This window comes from Ischnura elegans, chromosome 6, assembly GCF_921293095.1.
Source record: "Ischnura elegans chromosome 6, ioIscEleg1.1, whole genome shotgun sequence".
NCBI lineage: Eukaryota > Metazoa > Arthropoda > Insecta > Odonata > Coenagrionidae > Ischnura > Ischnura elegans.
The window spans coordinates 4546596-4572217 of NC_060251.1; the positions used below are offsets into that span (position 1 = coordinate 4546596).

At 40.4% G+C, this 25622-nt stretch overlaps 1 protein-coding gene across 1 annotated transcript in view; it reads left to right on the forward strand.

Moving 5' to 3' along the window:
- LOC124160420 overlaps positions 1 to 25622 on the forward strand; it is a 44257-nt gene that overhangs the window by 12660 nt on the left and 5975 nt on the right. The window contains exons 5-6 of the mRNA XM_046536274.1: positions 4092 to 4282; positions 21610 to 21633. Of these exons, the coding sequence (XP_046392230.1) occupies positions 4092 to 4282; positions 21610 to 21633 (215 nt within the window). The remainder of the gene's footprint in view (positions 1 to 4091; positions 4283 to 21609; positions 21634 to 25622) is intronic.

Below are 25622 nucleotides of genomic sequence, written 5' to 3' on the forward strand. Positions count from 1 at the left end.
AAACTTGAAGAAAGTTCGCAAAAATTGCCCTCATTGAATTTTTTTCGAAATTCAGCATTGAAAAAATGTTAACATACTTTTCGTAGTGATTCAATAGCAACAAATCTTTGCAATAAACGGTTTGTTATTGGTAATTCCCATCAACTTTCACGATTTTGTTGTAGCATTTGTGGCCGATACGATATAAAATAGAGGACCCTGTTTCTTGTCTAATTTTTGTGTTTATGTCAGCTTATAAAAATAGGATCTCCGAGTTACCACGAGATATTTACACTACATATTCAACAAAGCCTGTAGATTATAATACATAAAGTTGAATTGCGACCGCCAGCGACGCCGAAATCAGAATCGATTTTTCGAATGTGCTGCCTACGAACTCGACGGATGTAGGAAAGTGAATCATTTAACGCAAATATCGTACATTGAATAAAAGCAATGATACATTACTTCCAGGTTTTTTTCCATTTCATAACCTGGTTTCATCATTGTAATATGTATCCTCGATGGTTTTTCCAGATTTTTTCAATTTCCCAATGCGCGACGGAACGATATTAGCATTCATTACTGTATTATTAATGGTGAGACTATGCTCTGATTAATTTTGAAAATAAATAGAAACATTGGCAAAGGCAAAGTTTTCTTAGTTTTTAACCAAACCCATAGAATGGAAAGATAATTTTCCTTGCTCATTGAAGGCATGTATTTGGAGGAGGTGACCAACATACATGAGATCATTTGCACAGCAAGGGATGGGTGGAGAAAAACCCGACTTCAACATTTACATTTCACTTTCACGTTCTAGACAAAAGGCACCGATAGAAACATGGTTTTTGATTGATTTAGAGGTGTGTGCACTTGAATTGCCCCCCAAAAAGTAATCAAGCAGGGATCAGGCAGTCTCTCAAAAATCTCCTCCATCACCTACACATGAACGCATAGGCCATCAGGGTTGGTCAACACTATAGACATCATACCAACCCAATCCACCTTCATACTCATTTCTGCATTGGATTCGGCAAAAATTTAATGTTAAAAACACATGTTAACAGTTTTCATCACAGCTGTAATGAAAAACGTACCTGTTTTTTTACTTTGTCCCAGTAAAGCACATATTATGGCAACCAATAGCTTGGAAATAAGACATTCTAATGCAACACAATATGACTATATTGGATGCTCATATTTTCTATAGAAAATACGGTACATCTCAATTACATCTCTTCATTTTACTATTATCCCTTTCATTAAAGGTCTTTTTCTGATCAAAATTTGATGGAATTCAGATTAATGCTACAGAATTCTAACTGGGAAAATGTATACTGTGCTCCTTCCTTTGAAAGTAGTTTCTCATTTTTTTATGACACTTATCTGCATTATTTTAATGTTGCTTTCCCTGTATTACCTAAAAAATTATCCACAGAGCCCAATCCCAAACCCTGTATTACAGATAACATCCGTTTACTATCACGTGACCTCAAAAAGATGGCATCCTCATTGCGACTCAAGGAAGATTCGCAACTGAATGAGGATTATCGCAAACTTAAAATACAATATCGAAAAATACTAAAAACAGCAAAAAGAACTTACAACTATGATGATATACTATAAAGCTGTAACAATAAGTCAAAAGCTGCCTAGAAAACAATGAACAATTCTAAAGAGAGGGCAAAAAATACAGTCTTACCAAATCGGAATAATGTCCAAAACTATTTTTCACTGGCTAATGAATTCAATAATCACTTTACTTCCCTCAAAACATCCTCTCAGGCAGTAACTAATTCCCTCCAGCCTCAAGTTGGATCATCCTTTTTCATGACCCCCTGTGTGAAGTCTGAACGGCGTAAAATTATCCAATCTTTTCAGGGGAAAATAAGCAGTGACCCAGATGATGTACCTGGAAAATTGATTTTTCATAGCTTCGACCTAATTAAGGAACCAATGCTTTTTCTCATCAATGAGTCATTGGTTCAAGGCATCTTCCTATCTCAGCTTAAAATTTCTAAAATTATTCCAATTTATAAAAACAAAGGTTCAAACGATGATTTCGACAACTACAGGCCAATTGCTATTCAAAATGCATTCTCTAAAATATTCGAAAAAGTTCTGCTCCATAGACTATCCTCCTTCCTGGAAAGACATAGCATACTCTCTCCATTTCAACATGGTTTCCGAAAGGGAAGATCTACTCTAACTGCGACCTATGAAGCAGTCAACTCAGCTTTCATTGAAGCTGAGTTGCTACAGCACTTGATTGTAAAAACGAAACTTTAGGGCTATTTTTTGATTTATCCAAAGCATTTGATTGTGTTAACAACCAAATACTCCTGAGGAAGCTGGAAATACTAGGAATCTGAGGGGAACCAAACAAATGGATTGCCTCTTTCCTCAGTGATCGCTCACAAATTGTATCACTCAGTGTCAATGGAGTAAAATATGCCTCCCCTCCAAAAAAAGGTGCCTTGGACGTTCCACAGGGATCTGTTTTAGGCCCACTTCCCTTCCTACTGTACATTAACGATCTCCCTCTTGCTGTCAGCAATATAAATGGCCTTACCCCAATCCTTTATGCCGATGACACCAACGTCATAATATCAGACCCATCATACCCTAACCTTATTAAAAAAGCAAACACAGCTACTGAAAATATCAGGAACTGGTGTCAAGTTAATGGACTACAAAGAAATGCAAACAAAACCTAAATGTCAAAGTCCACCTATTACAATAATGTAAATGAAAGCTGTTTAGTTAAAATGGGCAATCAGTCTATCGTACAAACCGATCAGGTAAAATTCCTGGGGATACCTCTGACACCTAATATATGTCATGGGAAATTCTGGCTGAGGGCATAAAGAGTACGCTTTATTCAAGCTGCTACTTATTTAGGCAACTGAGATATACAACAGGCGTTGAAGTTCTTTTAAAACTCTATTATGCAGAATTCCACACTAGGGTGCTACAAAGCATACTGTTCTGGGGTGCATCCCATCACCTGGGTGAAATTTTCAAATTACAAAAACGAATTATAAGAATCATTACTTTCCATCAAATTAAATCTCCCTCCAAGCCCATTTTCCATCTCTTAAAAATCCTCCCACTCCCCTGCATATATTTACTTCAGCTTATTTTACATGTTAAGAAAAACCTGATTCAGTTCTCCACTAATTCTGATATCCATTCCTATAACACAAGAAGGAAAAATGACCCGCATTGTTTCTGTATAAGAACTGAAAGGTTGAAATGTGGCCCAAATGAAATGGGAATCAGAATTTACAATAAATTACTTAAGAAATTGAAAAATATGCAAAATGCCAGTCTCCTCAAGGTAAAACTTAAAGACTTTTTACTGGAAAAAATGTATTACTCTGTAAATGAATTTATGAGTGATGACTCTCTCGAGTCTTAAAGTATTTCCATTTCCATGTACAGTTCATGCCACATATGTAAAGTTGTCTGTGTTTTAAATATTTATTTTTTAAATCCATGTAATATGCATCTAAATTTCTTTTCTTTTTTTTTTGACGTGCCATATATCGGTTATGTTTTCTATGTATCTGATCTATCATGGCAAATAAAGCATTATTCTTAGTATTATTAAGGTCAAGCATAAACGTACTGTAGTGTCACAGAAATTTGTCCTTAAAGTATTCTTATGCTTCTTCTCGTAGCACGGAACAAGTTGCTCTGTCATCACCGCCGACAGGCAAGGGTTAAGGGAAGTACACCGGTCTGTTGGTTTGTCCATCAGCATCGACAATGAAACTAAATTTGTTGGCTGGGGCCATTTCAATGGGGGATTTGTGTCGGGTGCAGTGAAGCGGAGGGAATTTCGGTCGGGAGAAGTTTTGAGTTCGGGGTGTGCACGATTAACTAACTGTTCACTTTCGTTTAGCATTTTCCTCATGGCGGTAATACGACTCCGACCACTGACACGAACAGTTCTCCATTGTGAATAGTACCTTGTGATCGTGATCAATACATGTAACCGTGACGGAGAATAAATACGTCCAACCGGATAATTCACGACCAACACGCTGAGTATCATTTGCAGCGTACATCCGACAACTGGTGCCCTGTCCATTTATGTTTTGCAGGCGGGACGGTTCGACGGCGTCTGCGCTCGAGGGCGTCGAGACGCGGGCGACGCTGCGAGGCGACGCATACGACGTGGTGGCGTCCAAATTGCTGCTCGACCTACCCTCCACGCCCACCGTCTTCGACTGCCACCTGGTGATCGCAGAGGCAGACTACGCCGTGCGGAAGAGCATCGTGTACTACCCCAACGGTAGGAAGACAAATACCCCTCTCTCTCTCTCTCCAACTGCATTGTGGGTCGTAATGGTGTCCCCATCGCGGGATTTAAGCCGTTTCCCAATTCGCCATTTGGTCACCTACTCCGATCCCAGGAGAACGGTGGCAATACCAGTTAACACATAAAAATGAATATACCCTAAGCTTACGAAAAAACACGAGCTACCGTCTACTTAAGAAAAATATTGAAGGCCAAAATGCCCCTAAGGTGCTTATGTACTGCAATTGCTCGAGTTAGTTAAAATATTGCTGTTTATTTTACAAGTTACTAGTGTCATAGAGTTTTAAGCATCAATATTTTGATTTTATTTTCAATATACGAAAATTGATATCCTTGAAAACCAATATATTATACATGATTATGTCCTAAATGTTTGCTTTGTTGAAACTATTCGAGTAGAATTTCTACGCCCAGCTTCTGCGATTTTGGTGACCCTACATTAATTTTACAATTATATTATCACTTTTTTATGTTCGCCAAGTATATTCAATTGCTTATTTTTATTATATTGCGAGTGAGGAATAAAATTTGGAATACCCTAGTGTTGGAAAAGGAAGTTCCATTATTATATGCATTATTAGAGATTATTATATCTATATTTATAAAATCTACGCGAAGACGCACGAAACAGAATACGGGATGCTATCGGGTCGGATTTAAGAAGCTGACGCTTTTCGTCTTTCATTTGTTTACGCAACGCAGTTGTTTGAAGGACAAAGTTTTCCGACGGAGGCGGAGTAGTGATGAAAAAATCTATTTCGATTTAAGCCTAAAATATAGCTTTAATGTTAAAATTTCGACGCGATTGAGATCGAGCCATGGTCAATGAGTTTCGTTCAAAACTCGATTTTTCGACAGCGTTTTTTCAGCGTCACTACCAGCCTATGATAATGTAATACGTCCCACGTGAAAGACTCTTCTCTAAGACCGCTAAAATTGAAAGTTGGGCACCATCTCAAGAAAGCATCTCCATCACTTGATAATCCTTTAATATTATAGTGTAGCGGAATGGTACCAAGCGGTGATGCCCAAATTTTATGTACGTATATTAGCAAATTTTTACTGTTCAAAATTCATGAATATAATTTAAATAGATTTTTGGGATTTATTCCAATGCTCTTTTGAATGCTTCGTTAAGTGAGGTTTTTAGTGTTTTTCGAATGAATAATAAACTTGTTTTTGTACATACTGTATATTTTCAAAGCACTGCTGTCGTTTTTTCGATTTATAGAAGTTAAGGTCCAAATTTCGAGTTTTTTTAAAAGTGGAGCTTTTCGTTACGATTTAAAATCGTTTTCCCCAAAAATCGATTTCACCAATATTTTTCCAATGCTAAGCGGGAGCTCTCGTCGCAATGCCGAGCTGTGAATCTACCCATACGCTCTCTCTTGTGGTCAGTCTGAGTTTATCCCGAAAAACCAAAAAGAGAGTGATCGTGGAGGGATTAAGATGGATCCGATGTTTGCCCACCCTCCGTCGAAGAGACCTCCGCCCTCCCGACTTGATATAATCGCCTCCTCTGAAAAGGAGGCGACAGGAATGCTGTGGAGGGATTATCCATCTTCTTGAGCGTCGCTCAAATGACAAAAAAAAAAAACGTTTTGAACCACCTGCGCTATTTCTCGAGATATATCTCATGAGTAGGCACTCTAGAATTTTTTCGCTATTTTCAAAGTAGGTGAGAGTTATACATATGGTATTGCGTATTACATTTCAACACTCGGCGTTATAGGAAAAAAACAAATCGGATAGCTATATTTTTTGCCCATTAAACTGATAACTCTATTCTCTTATTGATGGAAGAAGTAAAAGCAGAAATCACAAGCAAGGTGCTTCTATGGACCCTCTTGTTACAGGTGGCTTACGTATTCAAATGAGTGACCGCTCGCTGAAAATAAAGTTGAGCGTCCCTGAACTCCGGAGGGAGAGAGACCATTACCTCCCGAACTCGCCGCCCCTGGACTGCAACGGATTGTTCCAATGATTGAAAAAAAATACGCTTAAACTGTAAGAATGAGTCCAAAATACCGCATTGAAACAAAATATTCCTTCTTGGTTAAAGCTTTCGCGGCTCATGATGATTAAAAATAACTCACATACGGGTGTATGCCGCGTGTCGTAAAGGAGATAGCCCCGACGACGTTTCGCGACCAACTGCTGGTCACTTTTTCAAGGAAATAATGTTGGGATTGGTTTTTGCTGCCTTTTTATATATTTCAGGTGGGAGGGGTGGGAGGAGGGTGTGAGGAGTTCATCTACATCTACATAATACCCCGCAAGCCGCCTAAAAGGCGTGTGGCAGGGGGTGTTAGGACACCAGCCGTTTACAGCTAAAAAAAAAATTAAGTGCTCAAACGAAGTTGGGACTAGCGTTTATTAGTCCTTTATGGTTCGGGGGAAAAACGAATTCGCATATCTATCCGTTCGGCAAAACATCTCTCTTAATTTATCACTTCTATCGGACCTGGAAATATAGTGTGGCTCTAACATTATGTGTCGCTCTTAAAGATATCCATTCTCAATTGTTTAAGCAATCTAAGCCTAGCGCGCAGCCTCCGAGTCTCCAACGGCTCCCAGCCCAATTCGCTCAACATCTGGGTAACACTGTCTGTACGCCCGTAGCATTTTTTGACGAAACGCGCAGCCTTCCTTTGAATTTTATTCAGTTCGCGGATTAAGTCTTTCTGCACCGGATCCCATATGCTCGCTGAATATTCAAGGTGCGGTCGGACGAGAGCGAAATAGCACCTTTCCTTTACTTTCTCATCCGAAAATCTTCCCACAATACGCTTGACGAATCCTAATTTCTTCAGGGCTGTGCCGCAAATATTCTTTATATGTAATATATGATCTTGTTTTTTCTCGGCGAATATTTCTTATAAATATTTCTCGGGTTTCTAGCCGAGTGAGACTTTTTTGGTCTAACGTTTCGACGGAACACTCTTCCATCGACCTCAGAGAATGAATGTGCTGCAGGCCTGCCTTCCTGCGCTTATATAGCCGTTCAAACCGGGGGGCATTGTTGTCGCCTTCTGTCCGTTATCTTTTTGATTAACGGTTTCCATTCCGTGCTTATCGTGTACCCAGAATCGCGATTTACTTTATTCCTCTCCAGCCGGATCTCAATGGCTTCTTTAAGGAGACGATCCCAAAACAAAGGTGCCTTAGAGATCACTCGAGCCTCATCGAAAGATATTATATGATCTTCCGTTAGGCTGTGTTCAGCGAGGGCCGATTTCTCCGGATGGAACAGTCTTATACACCTCTTGTGCTCTTTAATTCGTGTCTCTACCGTGCGCCCAGTCTCTCCGATGTACACTTTCCCACACTGACATGGGATACGGTAAACTCCAGGTGTTCTGAGTCCCAAGTTGTCCTTCACACGCACTAAATCCCCACGCAGTTTTTGCGGTGGTTTGTGTATAGTTTCAATATTCCGCTTTGCTAGAATCCTCGATATTTTCCCGGCCACAGTTGAGACATAAGGCAGACAAGCTCTTGCTATGGGTTTCTTATCTCTGGAGGGCATATCTGGAACGAGGAAGCTTTCAACGCGGTCATTCTTGTGCTCTGTGTTAGCTCTTAACAGGACGAGCGAAATCTCTTTCTTCGTATACCCATTTCGGAGGAATGTTTCCCGTAGGTGATCTAATTCTTGTGGGAGGCTTTCTTTGTCTGCTATAATATTTGCACGATGCAGGAGGGTAGAGAGAACAGCTCTTTTTTGAGATGGATGGTGGTGACTTAAGCCATTTAGGTACAGGTCAGTGTGTGTTGGCTTCCGATAAACTCGGTGACCTAAAGTTCCGTCCTCCTTTCTTTGGATTAAAATATCGAGGAAGGGTAAACTGTTGTTTTTCTCTATCTCCATAGTGAATTGAATATTTTGATGTTGTTCATTCATGTGTTTCAGGAAATTATGCAGAGCCTTAGATCCATGAGACCAAACAATAAATGTATCATCCACATATCGGAAATAGTGTGTTGGTTTATGCGTCGCTGAGGCAAGGTCTTTTTCTTCGAAGGCTTCCATATAGAAATTCGCTATTGCAGGAGAGAGTGGTGATCCCATTGGTACACCATCCACTTGCTCGTAATATTTTCGATTATGGAGAAAATATGTGGACGTTAGTACATGATGAAAAAGGCTCACTGTCTTACGGTCAAAACGATCTTCTAGAAGCTCAAGCGTTTCCTTCAATGGAACACGAGTGAATAAAGACACGACGTCGAAGCTGACCATGATGTCTGTTTGAGCCAAGTGGAAATCTTGCAGGATCTTCACAAGTTCCGACGAATTTTTTATGTGGCGTTCACATGTTCCCACGTAGGGAGTTAATAAACCCGTGAGGTATTTGGCCAGGTAATAAGTGGGAGAGTCAATTGCACTCACAATGGGTCTTAAGGGTATATCTCTCTTATGAACTTTTGGCAGTCCATATAGTCTTGGCGGTATCGGAGCTTGTGACACAAGGTTTCTTCTGATTTCTATTGGTAAACCTGCTTTCTTAATGAGTTCAATAGTCTTTCTGACTACGGAGTCAGTGGGGTCACGGTTTAAAGGACGATATGTCTCTCTTTTACTCACAAGGGGAGGTGGAGATTTGCCATTCCGTATTTTTTATGGCATTCGGAATGACGAGCACATCTCTAAACTGTTAGCGGTTCCATTGAATGGGATTTAGTTAGGCTGTAATAATCTTCATGCGGTACTTTTAACAAGCCTTATATAATTTCGAAATAGCGCCATATATTATGTATCGGTCAGTTGGTGTAGAGGTTCCGATATTGACTCTTACTAAGGGGGCCAGGGCTCGGGGCTTCTTCAAAGTAGTATTTTTTGTCTTTTTCATTTTGATCAGACGGCGAAAAGTATATGAATGATTTTAATTGAAGCAAGCATATGCGTGAGGATTTTTATCATCATAATGGGGTACGTCATCTCCCAATTTCACGTTTCTTTCTCTTTTACTTGAGCCTATTCATGCTTATGCTCTCCTTGAGCCAATGATTCCGACAACTCTTACCGAAAAATGTTCGTATCCATAAATTTGACGAGCTTTTCTTGGGGATTTATTACATATACATACAAAATCTTTAATCTCTGTCCTCTTCCCGAATTACAAAGCTCTGCAACTTCATCGTTATCTTCGAAATAGAAACCAATGTGAGACGTAATTAGTTATTGTAGCACAAAATAAGCAAGAACTGTGTTTATATAAATCAGGGAGTCTCGTTAAATTAAACATTTTCATTTTTAAATAACGATGAATTAAACAAAGGTATTTAAAAGTTTTTACGGCAATATTCTCGAAGTCATTGCTTTTTCCAAATGTGGTTCCCTTATTTGTCTTCTATTTATTTTTTATTGCCCGTGCGTGGCATTCGGCAGGATAAATTAATAAATCCTTCCACCAAAACGTCGCATGTAAGCTTTTCTAACTCTCATTGTCAATATTAAAACTGTTGCTGTTCATTTTTTCACTCTATACTTGGTTGTACACTTACCGGCTGATTAAAGCTGATTGCATGGCATACCGTTGCTTTGCGTCATTTATTTTTCCCTCGTCAGAGTTATGAAAAACATACGAGCCCAATCATTTACTCTGATTATCTCGGTTTTTGAAAACTAAGATAAAGCGTCGTTGGTGAAACACGATCATCACATTACTGAGATAATAATTTTAACCGGGTTTTTGAATACTGAGATAAAGGAGAATATGATCCTCATTGGTGTAACTGGGCCTTAAAGAGTAAAAAGGAAGTTAAGTTATTGGCATTGCAAAACTAAATCTGTATCGATTTCCATTTTATGCAATGACGCTGCTCATCATACATTATTCTATTACATAATGACGATATTTTTATTCAAAGCAGTGAGGATGTTTCTAACACGGATTCTACTGATGATGATCCAACGAAGACGTCAAGTAAAAAGCAGATGCGTAGGAAATCGTAATTACGCCCCTAATTGCGCTGACCTGCGATGCCTTGGGCATTAGCGCGAGAGGAGCGGAAAAGGGTCTTGCCGATACTGCATTGCACATGATTAACTGGATACTAAAGAAAATGTTTTCAAAAATCCGAGAAAAAAATAAAAAAAGGATCACCATACTGGATAGTAGTACTGCTTCCCCTGCGTTCATTCTCTTCTCGTTGAATATCTCGTCACAAACAATCGAAACAAAGCATTGAGAGGGAGGGTGAGTAGTCGTCCACCAACGGCACCAGCTCAAGTCAAGTAGGGTAACTTACAGGTACACGTTCGTACACGTTATTCTCGCCATGGGGTCACAAGTCTCAAATATCGAAAATTTTGGCACTGGAATGTCATTTTTGCCGTAAAAAGGTCATTTTCTTAGCCAGATATTAGTGCCGTATGTTATGTCAGAAGGTATACTCGCAAATGGTATCATCATAATTTGTTTGCGTTTTTACTCGCGTTTCGAAGCTATCGTGGTTGTAGACTACTCACAGAACGCCTGCATTATTGCCCCTCAACTCAACGGCTGGCTAGTCGTTATAAACCCCATGCGCTCATCCTCTTATCGCTACCTTATCGAACGATCACAAATAAGGCTTTGAGAAGGGGTATGAGGATTAGTCCGCCAACAACATCAGCTCTAGTCAAGCAGGGCAACTTACAGATATTTGGTTTTAAGAAGGACATTTTGCAAGCCAGATATTAGTGTCGTATGTTATGTGGCGTCATCAGAATTAGTTTACGTTTTTCCTCTCGTTCAGCAGATTTCGTGATTGTAGACTGTTGACTGAACGGCTGCCTTATGGTGCCCCCCCACAACGGCTGGCTATTAGGGTGTTGCTTATTTTTAATTTTTTCTCAGATTTTTTATTTCTACCTTTTAAAATATGCTAGGGGCGCAGAATATATACTCTAAATTTCAGCCCGATTGTTTAACATTTCCGTATGTTATGTCAGAAGGTTTATTCGCAAATGGTAGGTATAATTAGAACTTGTTTACGTTTTCCCTTGCGGTGTGCAGCTTTCGTGGAAGTCGACTGTGCATTGAACGGAGGCTTTATCGCCCCTCCCCGCAAGACTGGCTAGTCGTAATGAACCCCCTGCGCCCATCCTCTTCTCGCCGAATACCTCGCCAAACAATAGAAAACAAAACAATGAGAAGGAGGGTGAGTAGTCGCCCTAAACGTCAACAACCCAAGTCAAGTGGGGAACTTACAGGGATACCTCCTTACACGTTCACAAAGTAAAAACCGAATCAATTGAATTCTTCTTACACGTTGTTCTCGCCATGGGGACAGTAGCGTGTACAGAAAAAACTCAAGAAAAAAATCTAAAACTCTTATGTATATAGCACAAAACGTTCCTTGAGAACTTTTATCCGAATGAAAAATAAGTCGCATGCAAAGTTTTAGAGAGTTTCATCTAAGCTGATTATACAGATATACAAGATAATGCCATCTTATGATATAAGAAAGTTACAATTGTGGTTCTGCTACTGAATTAATTCAATTTACCCCGCAAGGGGGGGGTTGCGCCCTCTACCTTCCCCATTTGTATCCGCCACTGCATATTCCGTTGGCATATTCTATGGAGCATCCTATTCAAAACCTTCATTCCAGGCTAATTATCACCCCGGCCCTACAAAATACAGTCACCAAGTGTTTACCTGCTTTATGGGTGGATATCAGTGGCTTTTGAGGTCAGCACTATACCCAAAGCCGAGAAGCAGCATATTCGGACAATTTGAGCTACAGATACAAGGCTTCTGCCAACATTTGCATTTTGTGATGCTCGATGAAGGCTAATGGGGAACATGCATGAAATGTGTTCATCATGCTAGTATGTCTCATGGGATAGACAATTTTCTCACGATTCCAAATATATAAGCCAAAAATCTCCTAGAACTCCACAAACGTCAGTAAATGCTAATTAAAAGTGCTCGAATATCGCTTGAGATCACGTGACCTTCATGCAAAATATCGAAGTAAAACTCATCTTTGAGCTTTGTAGTAGTTCCTCAAAGGACAATATGACTTTAGAGGGATTTAAGAGGGCACAATACGGCAGTTTACTTTTGGTCGACTCCTTTATATGGCGTCTGATTTTCTGAAAAACAGTGATTGCTTCGTCACTAGCGCGATGTGTGGAGTAGAGACAAGCAGGTAAATAATTATGCGGTTAATCAAAATGACATTACGAACATTTTAAATATTTATTTTTGTCCAGAAAGATTAAATAAATCCATTGCTAACTGAAAATCTATCTTATGTATTTACTTGGTAACCATGAGGAACTTTGATAGTTTTCCCCAATCGGCCGGAGTTGAGATCCAAACGATCGTTAAATGGTAATAAAAAAGTATTTGATAGACATATAAATAAGTTTCAAATACTATTTACGCCTTATTTACTTAAGTTCCTGTTTTTGAACCGAAATCCACTGCAGAAACGAGTCGAAATTTTAGGTTTTGCGTTGACATACAGCGAACTTTTTTGGCATGACAGTGGCAAATATTCAGTTCACCTTGCCAAAAGCCTCATATTTCTCGTGTATTCCTTATTTTTCTCCGTGGTTTAATCGTAATCAGTATTTATTTTCATGAATAGCCACCTTCCTTTATATTTAATCCTACAATGGGTAGACTATTAGGTACATTTCTAGGGTTGTTTACAAAGTGAAATGAGTGATACATCCTAAACTTGGTGGCTATCCGAGAAAAACTGGCAATTCGATAAAACCCTACTGTAACACTGATTCAAGAGTGTACTTACGTAGAGAAATATTTCGTTGACAATGTAGAGAACGTATTTAACTCCATTCTGTAGGTCGTCCACCACTTTCTTCAATCATTTTTGTCCTTTGAGACACAATTACAAAACTTCTCCGACGAGAAAATAGAGGTAGGTACTTGAGCGCCGGGGCACTATTCACGATTTCACACGTTTTTCTATTGCATATCTCTGCTGCAATTCACTTATTCCTCTAATTGTAAGCAAATGATGTAGGTGTGCAGCGTAGATCACATCACAATGTGCAATCAGCTTATTTGCATTTAATCTTTCCAATTCTCCCCAAACAATCCCCTTTATTTATTTCAACAACGCCTTGGCAATCCAATATATTCATAATCTGCATTTTGACGTTAGTACAGCAATTATTTTCGCTAAATTTGCGTTTTAGCCAGTGAATAGATCGGTCTTCTATCCTCTGCCTCAGTATGTCATCAGTGGATACCGTGCCGTGACGTCACGCTCCGAAGACGTGTTTTCAAGCAGCCGATGAAGATTAATTTTTAAAGACTCATATCTTGGCTAAAAAACATTATTCATCCGCGAAATTTTCGGCGTGTACATTTGAGGTAGAGACCTTCCTATTAAAGCACTTTAAAAAAGTGTGCATGTTCCCAATTGTTGGATAAAAATACCGCGTACCTTTTGTAAAACTTCATGGAGTCAGGAAGAAGGACAAGTGGAAAAACAAAGTGTACTCGCTTGGATTAGACCACGCTTCCAACAACATTCGCGCCGAGAACTCTAAGTAAACGTTTTCTTTCAGTACGATCTGCAGTTTTGAGCTTATTTAATTTGTGTATATACAAATTTAAAAATACAAATTTATTTGTACCAAATTTATAATTTATATACACAAAATAAATAATTTGTATACATATATATTTTGAGCTAAAATAATTTGTTAAATTAGACCTTGATTAAATGCCATTGAAATTACGATTTTATTTGGATACAAATTCTTTGTGTTCTTTGTAAATTACAAATAACCAGTGACACCAAAATGTTCGAGAGCGTATAATATCCAGATAATTTTTGTATTGATACATTTTCTAGGATTTATGGCTGCGTTGTCAATCATAGGAAAACGTGACTTTTAAAGCTTCGCCAATTCACGCCATCGTGAATCTCCGTGACAATTTAAGGCTTTTCCCCTTGGGCTGCTCTCGTTCTTAGAGATCTTTGGCGTGAGTTCGCTGTGAGTGTATTTGGGATTCCGAGTCAGATTGGCCGTTGGTCAGTCGTCGCCAAATACGGAGGATCTTCTCAATTGATCGCCAACGATAAGGAAAGCAATTTCCAGAGGATGGAGGTGGGCCCTATTGAAAGGACACTTTTCATGGATCCGGATCAAAAAGAAAAAAAAGAAAAAAGTGAAGAACGTCTGGCTCCATCGATATTCCGCCTGCATGCCTCTGACGGTTGGTGATGGTGGGAAGCTGTTTGGGAAAGCACGTGCCTCCGGCGATTTCTTCTCTCCCAGGAGACAATCAAGTCCTTCAGAAGATCGAGGCAGCTGTGGATTATTAGGTCGTGCTTCCCCACGAAACATTCAACCACGAATGCTACAAAAGAGGATCCTTAATGTGTTGCCCCCAACCGTGCATTTAATTGAGTTTACATAAGTCGCCACTCGCGTCGCTGACGGACAAATCGGCGCGAGTTTCTCGAGGGAATAAGTTGTAATCAATATGATGATGTGATCTATAAAATTCATAAAAGTGCAATGCTATTCCTCGCATTTGCAAAGACCATACTGCAAAATACTTGAATAAAAGTTCAATGTAAGGGGATTGCATTGACATCATCACCGTGCTTCAGGCATTTTTAAAAAACAATTTAAACGCGATCGCATGCGCAACAGAAATCAGCCTCCTGTGAGATGGAATTGGGCCTCCTCTATGCAGTCCTCTTACAGTGAACGCTCAGAACGGTTCCGGAATGAAAAACTTATCTCTTCTCATTCCTGCGCGCAGACCGTACACACACGAATTCATCATGGCTCAACCAATCCTTCTTTAAAACTCCAACCTCCACGTAACGGTCAAAATAGTAAAAAATATATCGCATTAAACATACATTATTTAACGGCAATTATCTGCCTTATTATTTTAGAAATTACAAATTCTTTCCTGAGTCTTATCTTTCGAAAATCATTTTGTAGCATTGGTCTTTTAAAATGCTCATTTGTTGGTCTCTGCATTTTTTCACGGGCTTCCCTCCGCGCCAGCTGGCTTATAGACAATTGTTGCGCTGGCAGTGTAGCCAGCAAACATGTTGTTCACAAACCAACTGACTCGGGAAAACACTGTGAAAAATGCAGACATTTCACCATCAATAGTTTAAGCTTTAAAATACATGTCTGATAATGTGCAGAAGATTTCAAATAAGAAATCAATGTTCGAAAAATGAAGCCAACCCCCAACCCTACTCCTACTTTCTCTGTGTCTTGTCTCTAGCTGTTAAATGTAATTTAGGAAAAGGAGATTATTTGAGTACCCACTTAATATTTCTTTATCAGGTTATAATATGCTTGATATTACGCAAACTTCATTTACTGGCCCAACAAGAATTTATAGAACAAATTTACCTGACTGGGTAGATTTAACATTAAGGCGATAAGATTTCGGGATTCCCCAAACACAATTAAAGATCATTAAGGCTCGCAAGCATTCTGATTTTTTTAATGTTCTAAGGTCAAATTCTGAATCTGCGGCTTTAAAAATCTTTCATTCAAATCTTGAAAACGTATTTGCTGGAGTTCAGATAGCGATCTCACCCGAATTTGTCTCACCATTTGAGGCAAACGATATATAACAGTAATTTGCTTATAACCACCGAGCGAAGCAAGGAAACACTTGCTTTTCAGAACTTAAAATTGACGTATGCATCTCTACGGAAGTAAGGCTTGGACAAATAGTACAGCAGCGGAGAATTCAAGGATAGAGGCCTTCGAAATGTGGTGCTACAGAAAATTGATCAGGAACAAACGGATCGACCGAGTTAGTAATGAGGAAGTCCTAAGAAGATTAGGAGAGATGAGAAGCCTCATGAAAAACTTTATAAGAAGACGGAACAACCATATAGGCCATAACGTGAGACATGATGGCTTGATGAAGACAATCGTCGAGGGACAAGTGGAAGGCAAGAACGGAAAAGGAAGACCTCGAATTAAAATATGTGAAACGGGTAAACAAGGATGTGAAAGGCAGTGACGGCTCCTGAGTCAGATGCTGGGAGGGGCACACTCCACCGGAGGGTCGGGCTATTTTTGCGTGTTTTTCCTACATTTTCGATGCATGCGATTGAAATAGCACACCTTGGTCTATTGATGTATAAGGATTGGAGCACAATGCTTGGAATCCTACAGGAAATTGGGGTTCTTTATAATGACAGAAGAATCATTCACAGTTTATACAAAAACCTAGTAGCGGTGATAAAATCAGGGCCCAGCTGTGAAGAAGCAAGAATTAGGAAAGGAGTGCGACAAGGCTGTACATTGTTACCCGTAATTTACAACGTTTACATTGAGAAAGCCATTAATGAAATCAAAGAAAAGGCATTGGGAGTGAATATCCATGGAGAAAAAATTAGCATGCTAAGATTTGCCGATGGCATAGCAGTTATAGCAGAAACAGAGACGGATTTGAAAAATATTCTGGTTAATATGGGTAGGGTAATGGGTAGATATCAACTGAAAATAAGCACGAAGAAAACCAAGATCTTAGTATGCAGCAGAAGAGAAGAAGTCAAGACCAACATTAAAATAGGGAGGCAAAAACTGATAGAAGTGGATGAATTCTGTTATTTGGGATGCAAGATAACTAGTGACGGGAGAAGCAAGAAAGAAATTATCAGCAGAATAGTCCAGGCGAAGAGAGCATTCCACCAAAAGAGAGACCTGCTTACAGCGGGAAACTTAAATATGGAAGTAAAGAAACAATTTATACACCTGGAGTATGCTCCTATACGGAAGTGAGGCATGGACAATGACCGCAGCGGAGAAAGCAAGGATAGAGGCCTTTGAAATGTGGTGCTACAGAAGAATGATGAAAATCAAATGGATCGACCGAGTTAGTAACGAGGAAGTCCTAAGAAGAGTAGGAGAGAAGAGAAGCCTCATGAAAACCTTAATAAGAAGACGGAACAACCTTATAGGCCACATCTTGAGACATGATGGCCTGATGAAGACAATCGTCGAAGGACAGGTGGAAGGCAAGAATGGAAAAGGAAGACCCCGAACAGAATATATGGAACAAGTAAAGAGAGATGTGAAAGAGAAGAAATTCGTAGGAGTGAAAAGGTTAGCTGATAGGAGAACTGAGTGGAGAGCTGCGTCAAACCAATCTTAGGATTGTTGACCAATGATGATGATGATGAATTGCAATTGAATGGGTATTTACTCTTTTTCTTTTTCAAATCTTTGGGAGGGGAGGCGTCCGAGAGTCCTTATGGGCAAACCGCCACTGGTGAAAGAGGATAAATGAGTAGGTGTGAAAAGATTGGCTGATTGGAGAAATGAGTGGAGGGCTGCGTCTAACCAATCCTAGGATGGTTGACCAGTGATGATGATTTAAATAACTGCGTAATGGATAAGGCTTGATTGTGTTGTTATTAACCCAGATGCCGTTGAGAATGCTACTGTATTCCATGCCGAACCTGGGAGAATGAAGTCTGGTCGATGAGTGATAGCACGCAGTGGCGCAGCGAGGGGGGGGGTTTTGGGGGATTAAACCCCCCTCCCCCCAGAGTTCAGAGAAATGTTAAAGTTTAATCCATTTTACTTAATTGGATTTATGTAAGTAATGGAATCGCGTAAGTATTTATAATATATCCCTAAGAAAGCCGTAAAACTCACCATATATCTTAAAATTCCGCAATTTATTAATCTCGCACCTGCCGCTTATCCTGGTGGGTATACTATACCCCCACACACCCCGGTATTAATTGCACCTAACCCCCTCCCCCCCCCAGCCTTAATTCCTAGCTGCGCCCCTGATAGCGCGCGTGGAGGTAGGGCACAAAGGGCAGATTGGGTCTGTGGGCCAAGGCGCTGGACCACACAATTGATGTGACGCAAAAGGAAAAAAAAATAAAGGGTTTCAAATGGAGACGCGTCGAGGACGCGATAAAAAAACAAAAGAAAAACAAGGGAATGGCTGCTCGTTATGGCTATTTGTCTCCTCTGAGTGTTCTCCGCGATGGCGTGTGTTCTCTGATTTGATTGGTGTTGACGGCCAGTCCTCTCATCTTCGTTACGATTCATCCTTCCTTCGCTGTCTCCTCTTGTTTTCTTCTTGTGAGGATCATTCTCGTCGTTAGTTGGACAACCTCTGCATGAAATTTCTCAGAATAATTATCCAATCATTGATAATATTGTTTCACTTGCTACCTGCTGCTTGGGTTGATGAATTCTGTAATTGGTGAGCAATTACTCGTTTGCTTCCGTATGGGAATCATGCTGCCCAAGTCGTCCACGGTGAACATCCGATTTTGACCTCACTAGTGAGAGGTTTCTTCATTACTATTCAAAGACCATCAGCCTCAATGCTATTGGAAAGGGCATGTGTCTCAAGATTTGATGATTTCGACGCGTTTTGCAAAGAAAAATTGCGATTGCACTCCATGTATTTAGGCAAGTGTTGGTTGGTAGAGTTTTCCTCTTCCATTCCGACCGTGTGTTTTTTTACGCGACACTATCACGTGGACTACGTTTCGTCTTCCTCCAACCCTTCGACTTATCTGGCCTGGGTGTCCTTGCCGTGAGTAATTGAGAATAGAGTGGTTTCCTATTATTTTTTTATTGTCTAAATCGAAAGATTGTTACTCCTGGAGTACGAATTTCACACTTATAGATTATTTAATGGCGATATATATTTTTCGCGATTAAATGAAAAGTGAAAATTTTTAAGCGCGCGAAAACGCGACGGCTATGTAATCTAAGTATGAATGATGGTAAAACCTCGTGTGACGTCGTTCAGGTTCCCGCTGCCGAAGGTGAGGTGACCTTGGGGCGAGGTATGAGCGCTGATACGATGCAGGCTGCTAGCAGGTAGCGCTTGGCTTAAATAAGGATTATTAATACCTTATCAAGCGAAGGAAACTTTCCGACCATAGGCAGTTTTAATAGGTGATTATTAAGACATGTTTTCCTGAAGTCTGTGCCTCATGCATGCATTGGTAATCTCAGACGATGTAAAACTCCTATCTACTCGTATAGAAACTAGGTCCCTGTGACGTCACGTGGAATGGCATTGCTTGGGCGCCAATCTGGCTCTGGGCGCCAATCTTGGGCGCCAATGAGGTTAAAATTGGACATTGCCATTCATCTAAACTGGGGTTTCTGTAACCAAATAATTTGTATATTATGTATACAGTAATGGTAGGCGAGGAATCGCAATCAATGCCTTCCGTTTTCTTTGATGAAGGAAACTACCCTATTAATCACTGCAAGTGCAGCTAGAGGGGCCGTGGGAAGCCTTCCCATTTCGGCAAGTTAGTAGCCCAAGGGAATAGGCAAGCGAGACCAATAAGGAGGCAGTAAGTAGGAGCAACAGTTGAAGTTTTCGTAGCGCACTATTAGTCCGCTTTTTCTCGCTTTGCGCTTCGGCCACTGCTGATCGTGCCTAACGGCGAACGGCGCGGCGGGTGGTCAAATTGCGTCGTCATTGGTTTTAATGCGTCAATTTCCAAACGCAGTAATTTTATTCTTCCAGCAATTGCTCCTTCGCTTCCCCACTTCCATTACTCGCCGAATTAACTGACTCGTCACCCGCGAAAGCTATAGGAATCCGCCTCTGAAGTCATCGATGTTGAGGATCCGATTTTGACGCCACCAGCGAGAGGTATCTTCATTACGATTCCAAGACCATCAGCCTCCGCGCGATTGGAGAGCGAATATGTCGCCAAACTTGAATATGTTCTGCGAAAAAAATTAATACGAGTGTAATTGCACATCATAAACGCATGGAAAAAACCCGTATTAAAATTGGCAAAAATGCCTATATCGAATATTCGAATATTTCCAAACGCGTATCCATGTATTTCTGATTTCAGGAATCTTGAGACTTTTTCCAGTGTCATTTTATTTTATACGGGCACGTTCATCTTGCACCCTTATTAATGTCTGCAAGGCACATGAGGTAATACCTTTGTGCATTTGTCGACTTTTTCTCTGGAACATTATTATTTGCTCATTCCTAATAAAAAGAATGAATATAGTGCCGTATTCAAGGGAATGACACTCTTATATTCATCAACAATGCATTGCGAGTTGGGGAACACACTTTGTGAGGTTTAATTTAAGGCATTGGTTAACTTCATGTGGTATACTACCTACAAAATAAAATTATTAAGTACCACGCACGAACGGTTTTTTATCTTTTGAGTGTCTACAAAGAAGCGTTTTAGTTTGCAGTGTTAATTTTTCAGTACTATCGGAGTAATTTTATTCCCAAAATCAATATTTATTCACGGAATAAGCCAAAAAAATTGGAAATAGAATCTACAAGCTCTATAATTAAGCAGCCGAGTAAAATATAGTTTATATACGTAAAGGAATTGAGTGGGTACGTAGGTTATGAAGAATTTAAAATGGCATCATTTCTTTGGTCAGAGGGTGTAAAATTGTTAATGCCCAACTTATTTGATCCGCAGCTGTAAGTGTCTCTGCCACACGGAAGCTTTTATTCCATCTTCAATTACACGCGCGCAGTTGTCCATAGTGTCTTTACATGAAATGTATTTCTGTCGTAAGTTTTCTCCGGCATTTATTCTTCGAGAGACGACTCCGTTGTGGTCATAATCTTCCACGGAGCATTGCCGTATGAATGAACTCTTGAGCAGTGGCGGCAAGACTGTCCCCTCCCTTGAGGTATGCCGGAGGGCAAGCACTTGCGCCGCAGCGCAGTCAATTGTCGGCCTGCACCGCGGGGGGTATTCCCGTGATGCCCGCCAGGGGGCGGGCTGATTTGTGGTGGCAGCCGGCGGAAGGGAAGTGACGTCACCCAAGGGCAAGGCCTCCCAAGTGGATCGCCCCATGGGTGCCCAATTTCCATTCGGCCTTTAATTCGCGTCCAGTGGGATGATAACTTGCTGGAGTGCGCTTCTGCTGTCGATCTTATAAACTCATTCTCTCGGGGTTAATGCAGGATTTGGTCATTAGTACATCAGTCGGTCCATCTAGTTTTAGCATTCATCCTTTAAAACCGCAACTTTAAATTCAAATGTAGTTATTTCTCTGCAGTAAGATCTGATGCTCTCCCAGCGAATATGTTGTCAAAAAACGTTTATCGGGCTTTTAGCCGGGTTACCTCTTTCGATTGGGCCGACGCGACGCTTCAAAACCGAGTCGCGTTCCATCATCATGATTGATGACAAGTGGATGCAGTGGGCCAGCATTTATGCTGTCTATCTGCCATCGCAGAAAACAGCCTAAATTTGACGTTTATTCGATAATTCTATGATATTTTACTGCGTGATATTCTAAAATGTGGCTTCTAATTTCCTCTTTTTTTCTTCTATTCCAGGAAGTGGGCCAGATCTCTCATCCGGTGAGTGACATTCCTTTTTACCTTTTATTTGAACTCGCTTAGCTCTTTCTTTTAATGGAGTTTCATTTTCTTGGTCAATGCAGACTTCCCACCATCGTATAGTTATGAAGTAAAAAATTCGTATAACAATAGGTATATCATCAATAAATATTTGTCAATTAAAACTCCACTCGGATTCTACGTTGACTATCCTCACTCTTTTTTTCAAAAATGAATTTTCAAAGGATGTGGTATATATCACAATTTATTGTCACTATGAGTATGCTGGCAAAAAATATGCACAATCGTAAAGATAAAAGAATATTTGCATCGTTAGATGGCAGAGGTAGTCCAAGAAGCTGTAAAAAATACTGTAAATAATTTTAAGTTTTCCCTGAAAAAGGTCCCAAAATCTCGTGTAATTGTAGTATTCCATTCCAAAATAAAAGTGTAACGGTAAAAATTTACTAAGTTAGCTTGGGTTTTTCTCACCTAAATATTTTCGTCGCATTAACCGATTAGTTCGCCTATCTTCCAGAACTGAATTTTCATCAAATTCTTGGGGCCTTTCCGGAATAAATACTGGTCGAGTATTTCATATTCTTTGATGCATTATTTCCGTATGAAAAACTAGTATATTGACCGTCATGTATAGAGTCATGTCAACTAAGAGACAATGGATGGCGGCATGAAACTGGATTACACATTCTTAATTACATTATTAACCTAACGTATGTTTTGTTTGTATAATATTACGGTATTTATAAATATTATTTTTTTCCCTTTCCTTTTCTTGACCTTGTTTGTTGGTATTTATAAACTTATATATCCTGGCGAATGTCGTACTGAGGATATTGAACAGACGAATGGAGGCGAGGGCAAACGAGTATTTGGGCGAAGATCAATTTGGTTTCAGAAAAGGGAAGTCAACTCGTGGTGCAATAGCAATAATGAGGTCCCTCGTGGAGAGGAACTTAAAATATGACCAGGACGTATATGCCTGTTTCGTGGATTTTGAAAAAGCGTTTGATAGGGTGAACTGGGTAAAGTTAATGGATATTTTCAAGAGAATAGATGTAGATTGGAGGGATAGACGACTGATTCGTATTCTGTATATGGCTCAGACTGCGCAAGTGAGGGTAGAGGACGGAGAATCTGGGTGGTCCAGCATGGGCCGAGGAGTGAGGCAAGGCTGTCCTCTATCCCCGCTGCTTTTTAACGTATACGCTGAGGAGATGGCAAGATACGAGTTTGAAGCTGGAGTAAAAGTGGGAGGAATAATGTTTAAATCAGTGAAGTTCGCGGATGATCAGGCGTTGATAAGCCAGTCTGCGAGGGGACAGCTGGGTCTAGTAGATGCGTTACTCAAGCATTGCGGGGAGTATGGGATGAGGATTAATCACCAGAAAACTAAGGTTATGCGGTTTTGTAAAGCATCACGAGCAAGGATTGTTAGACTTAAGATAAAAGTGGGTGGTGAAAAACTTGAGCGGGTTCAGCAGTTCAACTATTTAGGTAGTACGTTGGAGGAAAACGGATACAGTAGTAAGGACATTTGGAAGAGAATTGCGTAAACAAAGGAGGCATGAACATGAACCAGAAGGAGCTCATGAGAGGATCGTTATGTAAGAGTTTAAAGAAAAGGTTAGTGAAGGGTCTGATCTGGAGTGCACCGCTTTACGGTGCGGAAACGTGGACAATTAAGGAGGACGAGAGAAGACTGGAGGCATTCGAGATGTGGGTGTGGCGAAGAATGGAGAAGGTGAAGTGGACGGAGAGGAAAAGGGACGACGAAGTGCTGGATATGGTGGGTGAGGAGAGACAGCTTTTAGATGAGGCACGGAGGAGACAGAAGGCATGGATGATACTTAGCGGGGATGGGATGTGGAAACATTGTTAGAGGGTAGAATGTTAGGTAAACGAGGGAGGGGAAGGAAAAGAATAGCAATTTTTGATAGAATGAAAGGGAGTAGGTCTTATTGCGCACTTAAGAGGGAAGTGCATGATGTAAGGGGAGGCTCCCGGAATTCTTCTTAAGCACTCCTTGAAAACCTACCTTAATCGGTAGAATAGTTTAATAACTGTCGTAGCGACGAGAACCAGCTACAATTCATTTTGAATTCGACGTTTTGGAACGTTGTATTGCGTGGTGGCCTAAGACATAAGAATGGGCGGAAGTTTGGCAAAACTTTTCTTCATTCATCCTGTACTTTCAACTAAATGTGGAACGCTGTAAATAATTTTTTTCGTGAATTTGGCAGCCCAATTATTTACTCCGAATCCGTGATGCACCGCTGTTGAAGTGCTAGCCGTCAGCGTCGTATAATATTTATAATTTTATTTTTGTTAACTGAATTTGAAATGCAATGTAGCACGGTTTATCGCATCCCTTTCTCTTTCAGGACTCATTTCATCCTAAATACCTTCTCACTCCTCCGTATTTTTTATCCAAAATCTTTCTCTCCTCGCCCCCCATTGCGATTTATCATTTCGTTGTTCCTCCGTCCACTTCACCTTCTCCATTCTCCTCCACACCCACATCTTGAACGCTGCCATCTTTCCTCCCACATTTAGAATCGCGATTGTTTTCTTGGAGGATCGTGTTGGTGTGCTGGCTAGAGTGTTGACTTTCCACCCCGTGGGATAGGGTTTAAATCCCGGCGGTGACAAAAGAATTTTCAAAGACGGCAATATCCCTGCTTGAATTTTGTGTGGAGGACATGTTAATAGCGGTTCTCCGTTCGAGTTAAGTCGTGGTCCTCTCCGCGCCTTCCGTCAGTGGCGGCTTGCCCATAAGGACTCTCGGACGCTGCCCTTCCCAAAGATTTGAAAAAGAAAAAGAGTAAATATCCATTCAATTATAATTATACATCCAATTAACCAGAGTGTTTTTTTCAATCGGATACACCGAAAATGTAGGAAAAACGCGCAAAAATAGCGCGAGAAGTTCGCATTTGTAGCCGCGGGGCGCTGACCAGAACGTCCCAATCCATCGCCATTGCAGTCAGCGTCTTCAGGTCGAAGGTGAAGACGCTGACTGCAATGTCAGCGAAACTGTCGTCGCCAAAACACAACGGACGCGGTGAAAACCCGAAGCGAATGCAGAGATCATCTAATCAACGCCGCGAAAATGTTCGAACCTACATTATACCTTGTTTTGGTTTAAATTTTATTATTATAAATATTTAAATTATATTATTTTAAATTAAACAAATTTAATACCTAGATAGCCATAAGAACTCACTAAAATACTCATAATATTAAAACATTTTGACCTCCCCCGGTGAAGTGTGCTCCCCCGAGCGTTTGACTCACGAGCCGCCACTGCCTTCCGTTAAAATTAAGTTAATTCCGACGGCGGGTTTCTAACATGCAATGACGTCAGCTCATGGTCGCCTCCTCCAAATATTACCATCATCATGTTTTTCTCCTCTCATCCTCATTCTTATGTGTTTTCTTTTCCTCCGTATAGAATGCCACCCTATTGATCAAACTCTTCAATAGATTTTTCTTCAAATTCTTACATCTGATAAGCTCTTTCACATCCTTGAACGCCCCTGTTGCTAACGCAATCCTCTTCCTTATTTCTTTTGCATCGTGTTCGTTATTTTTTAATGTGCTTCCCGCTTGATTTATTGTTTCCCTTGAAGTTCGCGGGTAGCTGCACAAATAGATTATTTACTAATTCTTTGTTCATCAGCTTGCTCGTTTAGTACAGAAGATAAAAACCAGCGCGTATCACGTGATATCGTTCGCCTCAGCTGAGTCTCGAACCCGGTTGCACTAAATTCGCAGCGCCTTTTATCATATCCGTTCGTACTTTGGACGCCTGTGGAGATATTGCAACTTGCGATCGCCCTCCCTCCACTCCTTTGCCTTCGCAGTTTTAGTTCCCACGTTTACATACATACAATCATCGATTTCTATTTTATTTTACCTGACCTCAATTTATTAATATTTGTTAACGTCTCTGAGTATGGGTCTTAGAGTGATACGCAAAAATATTGTAT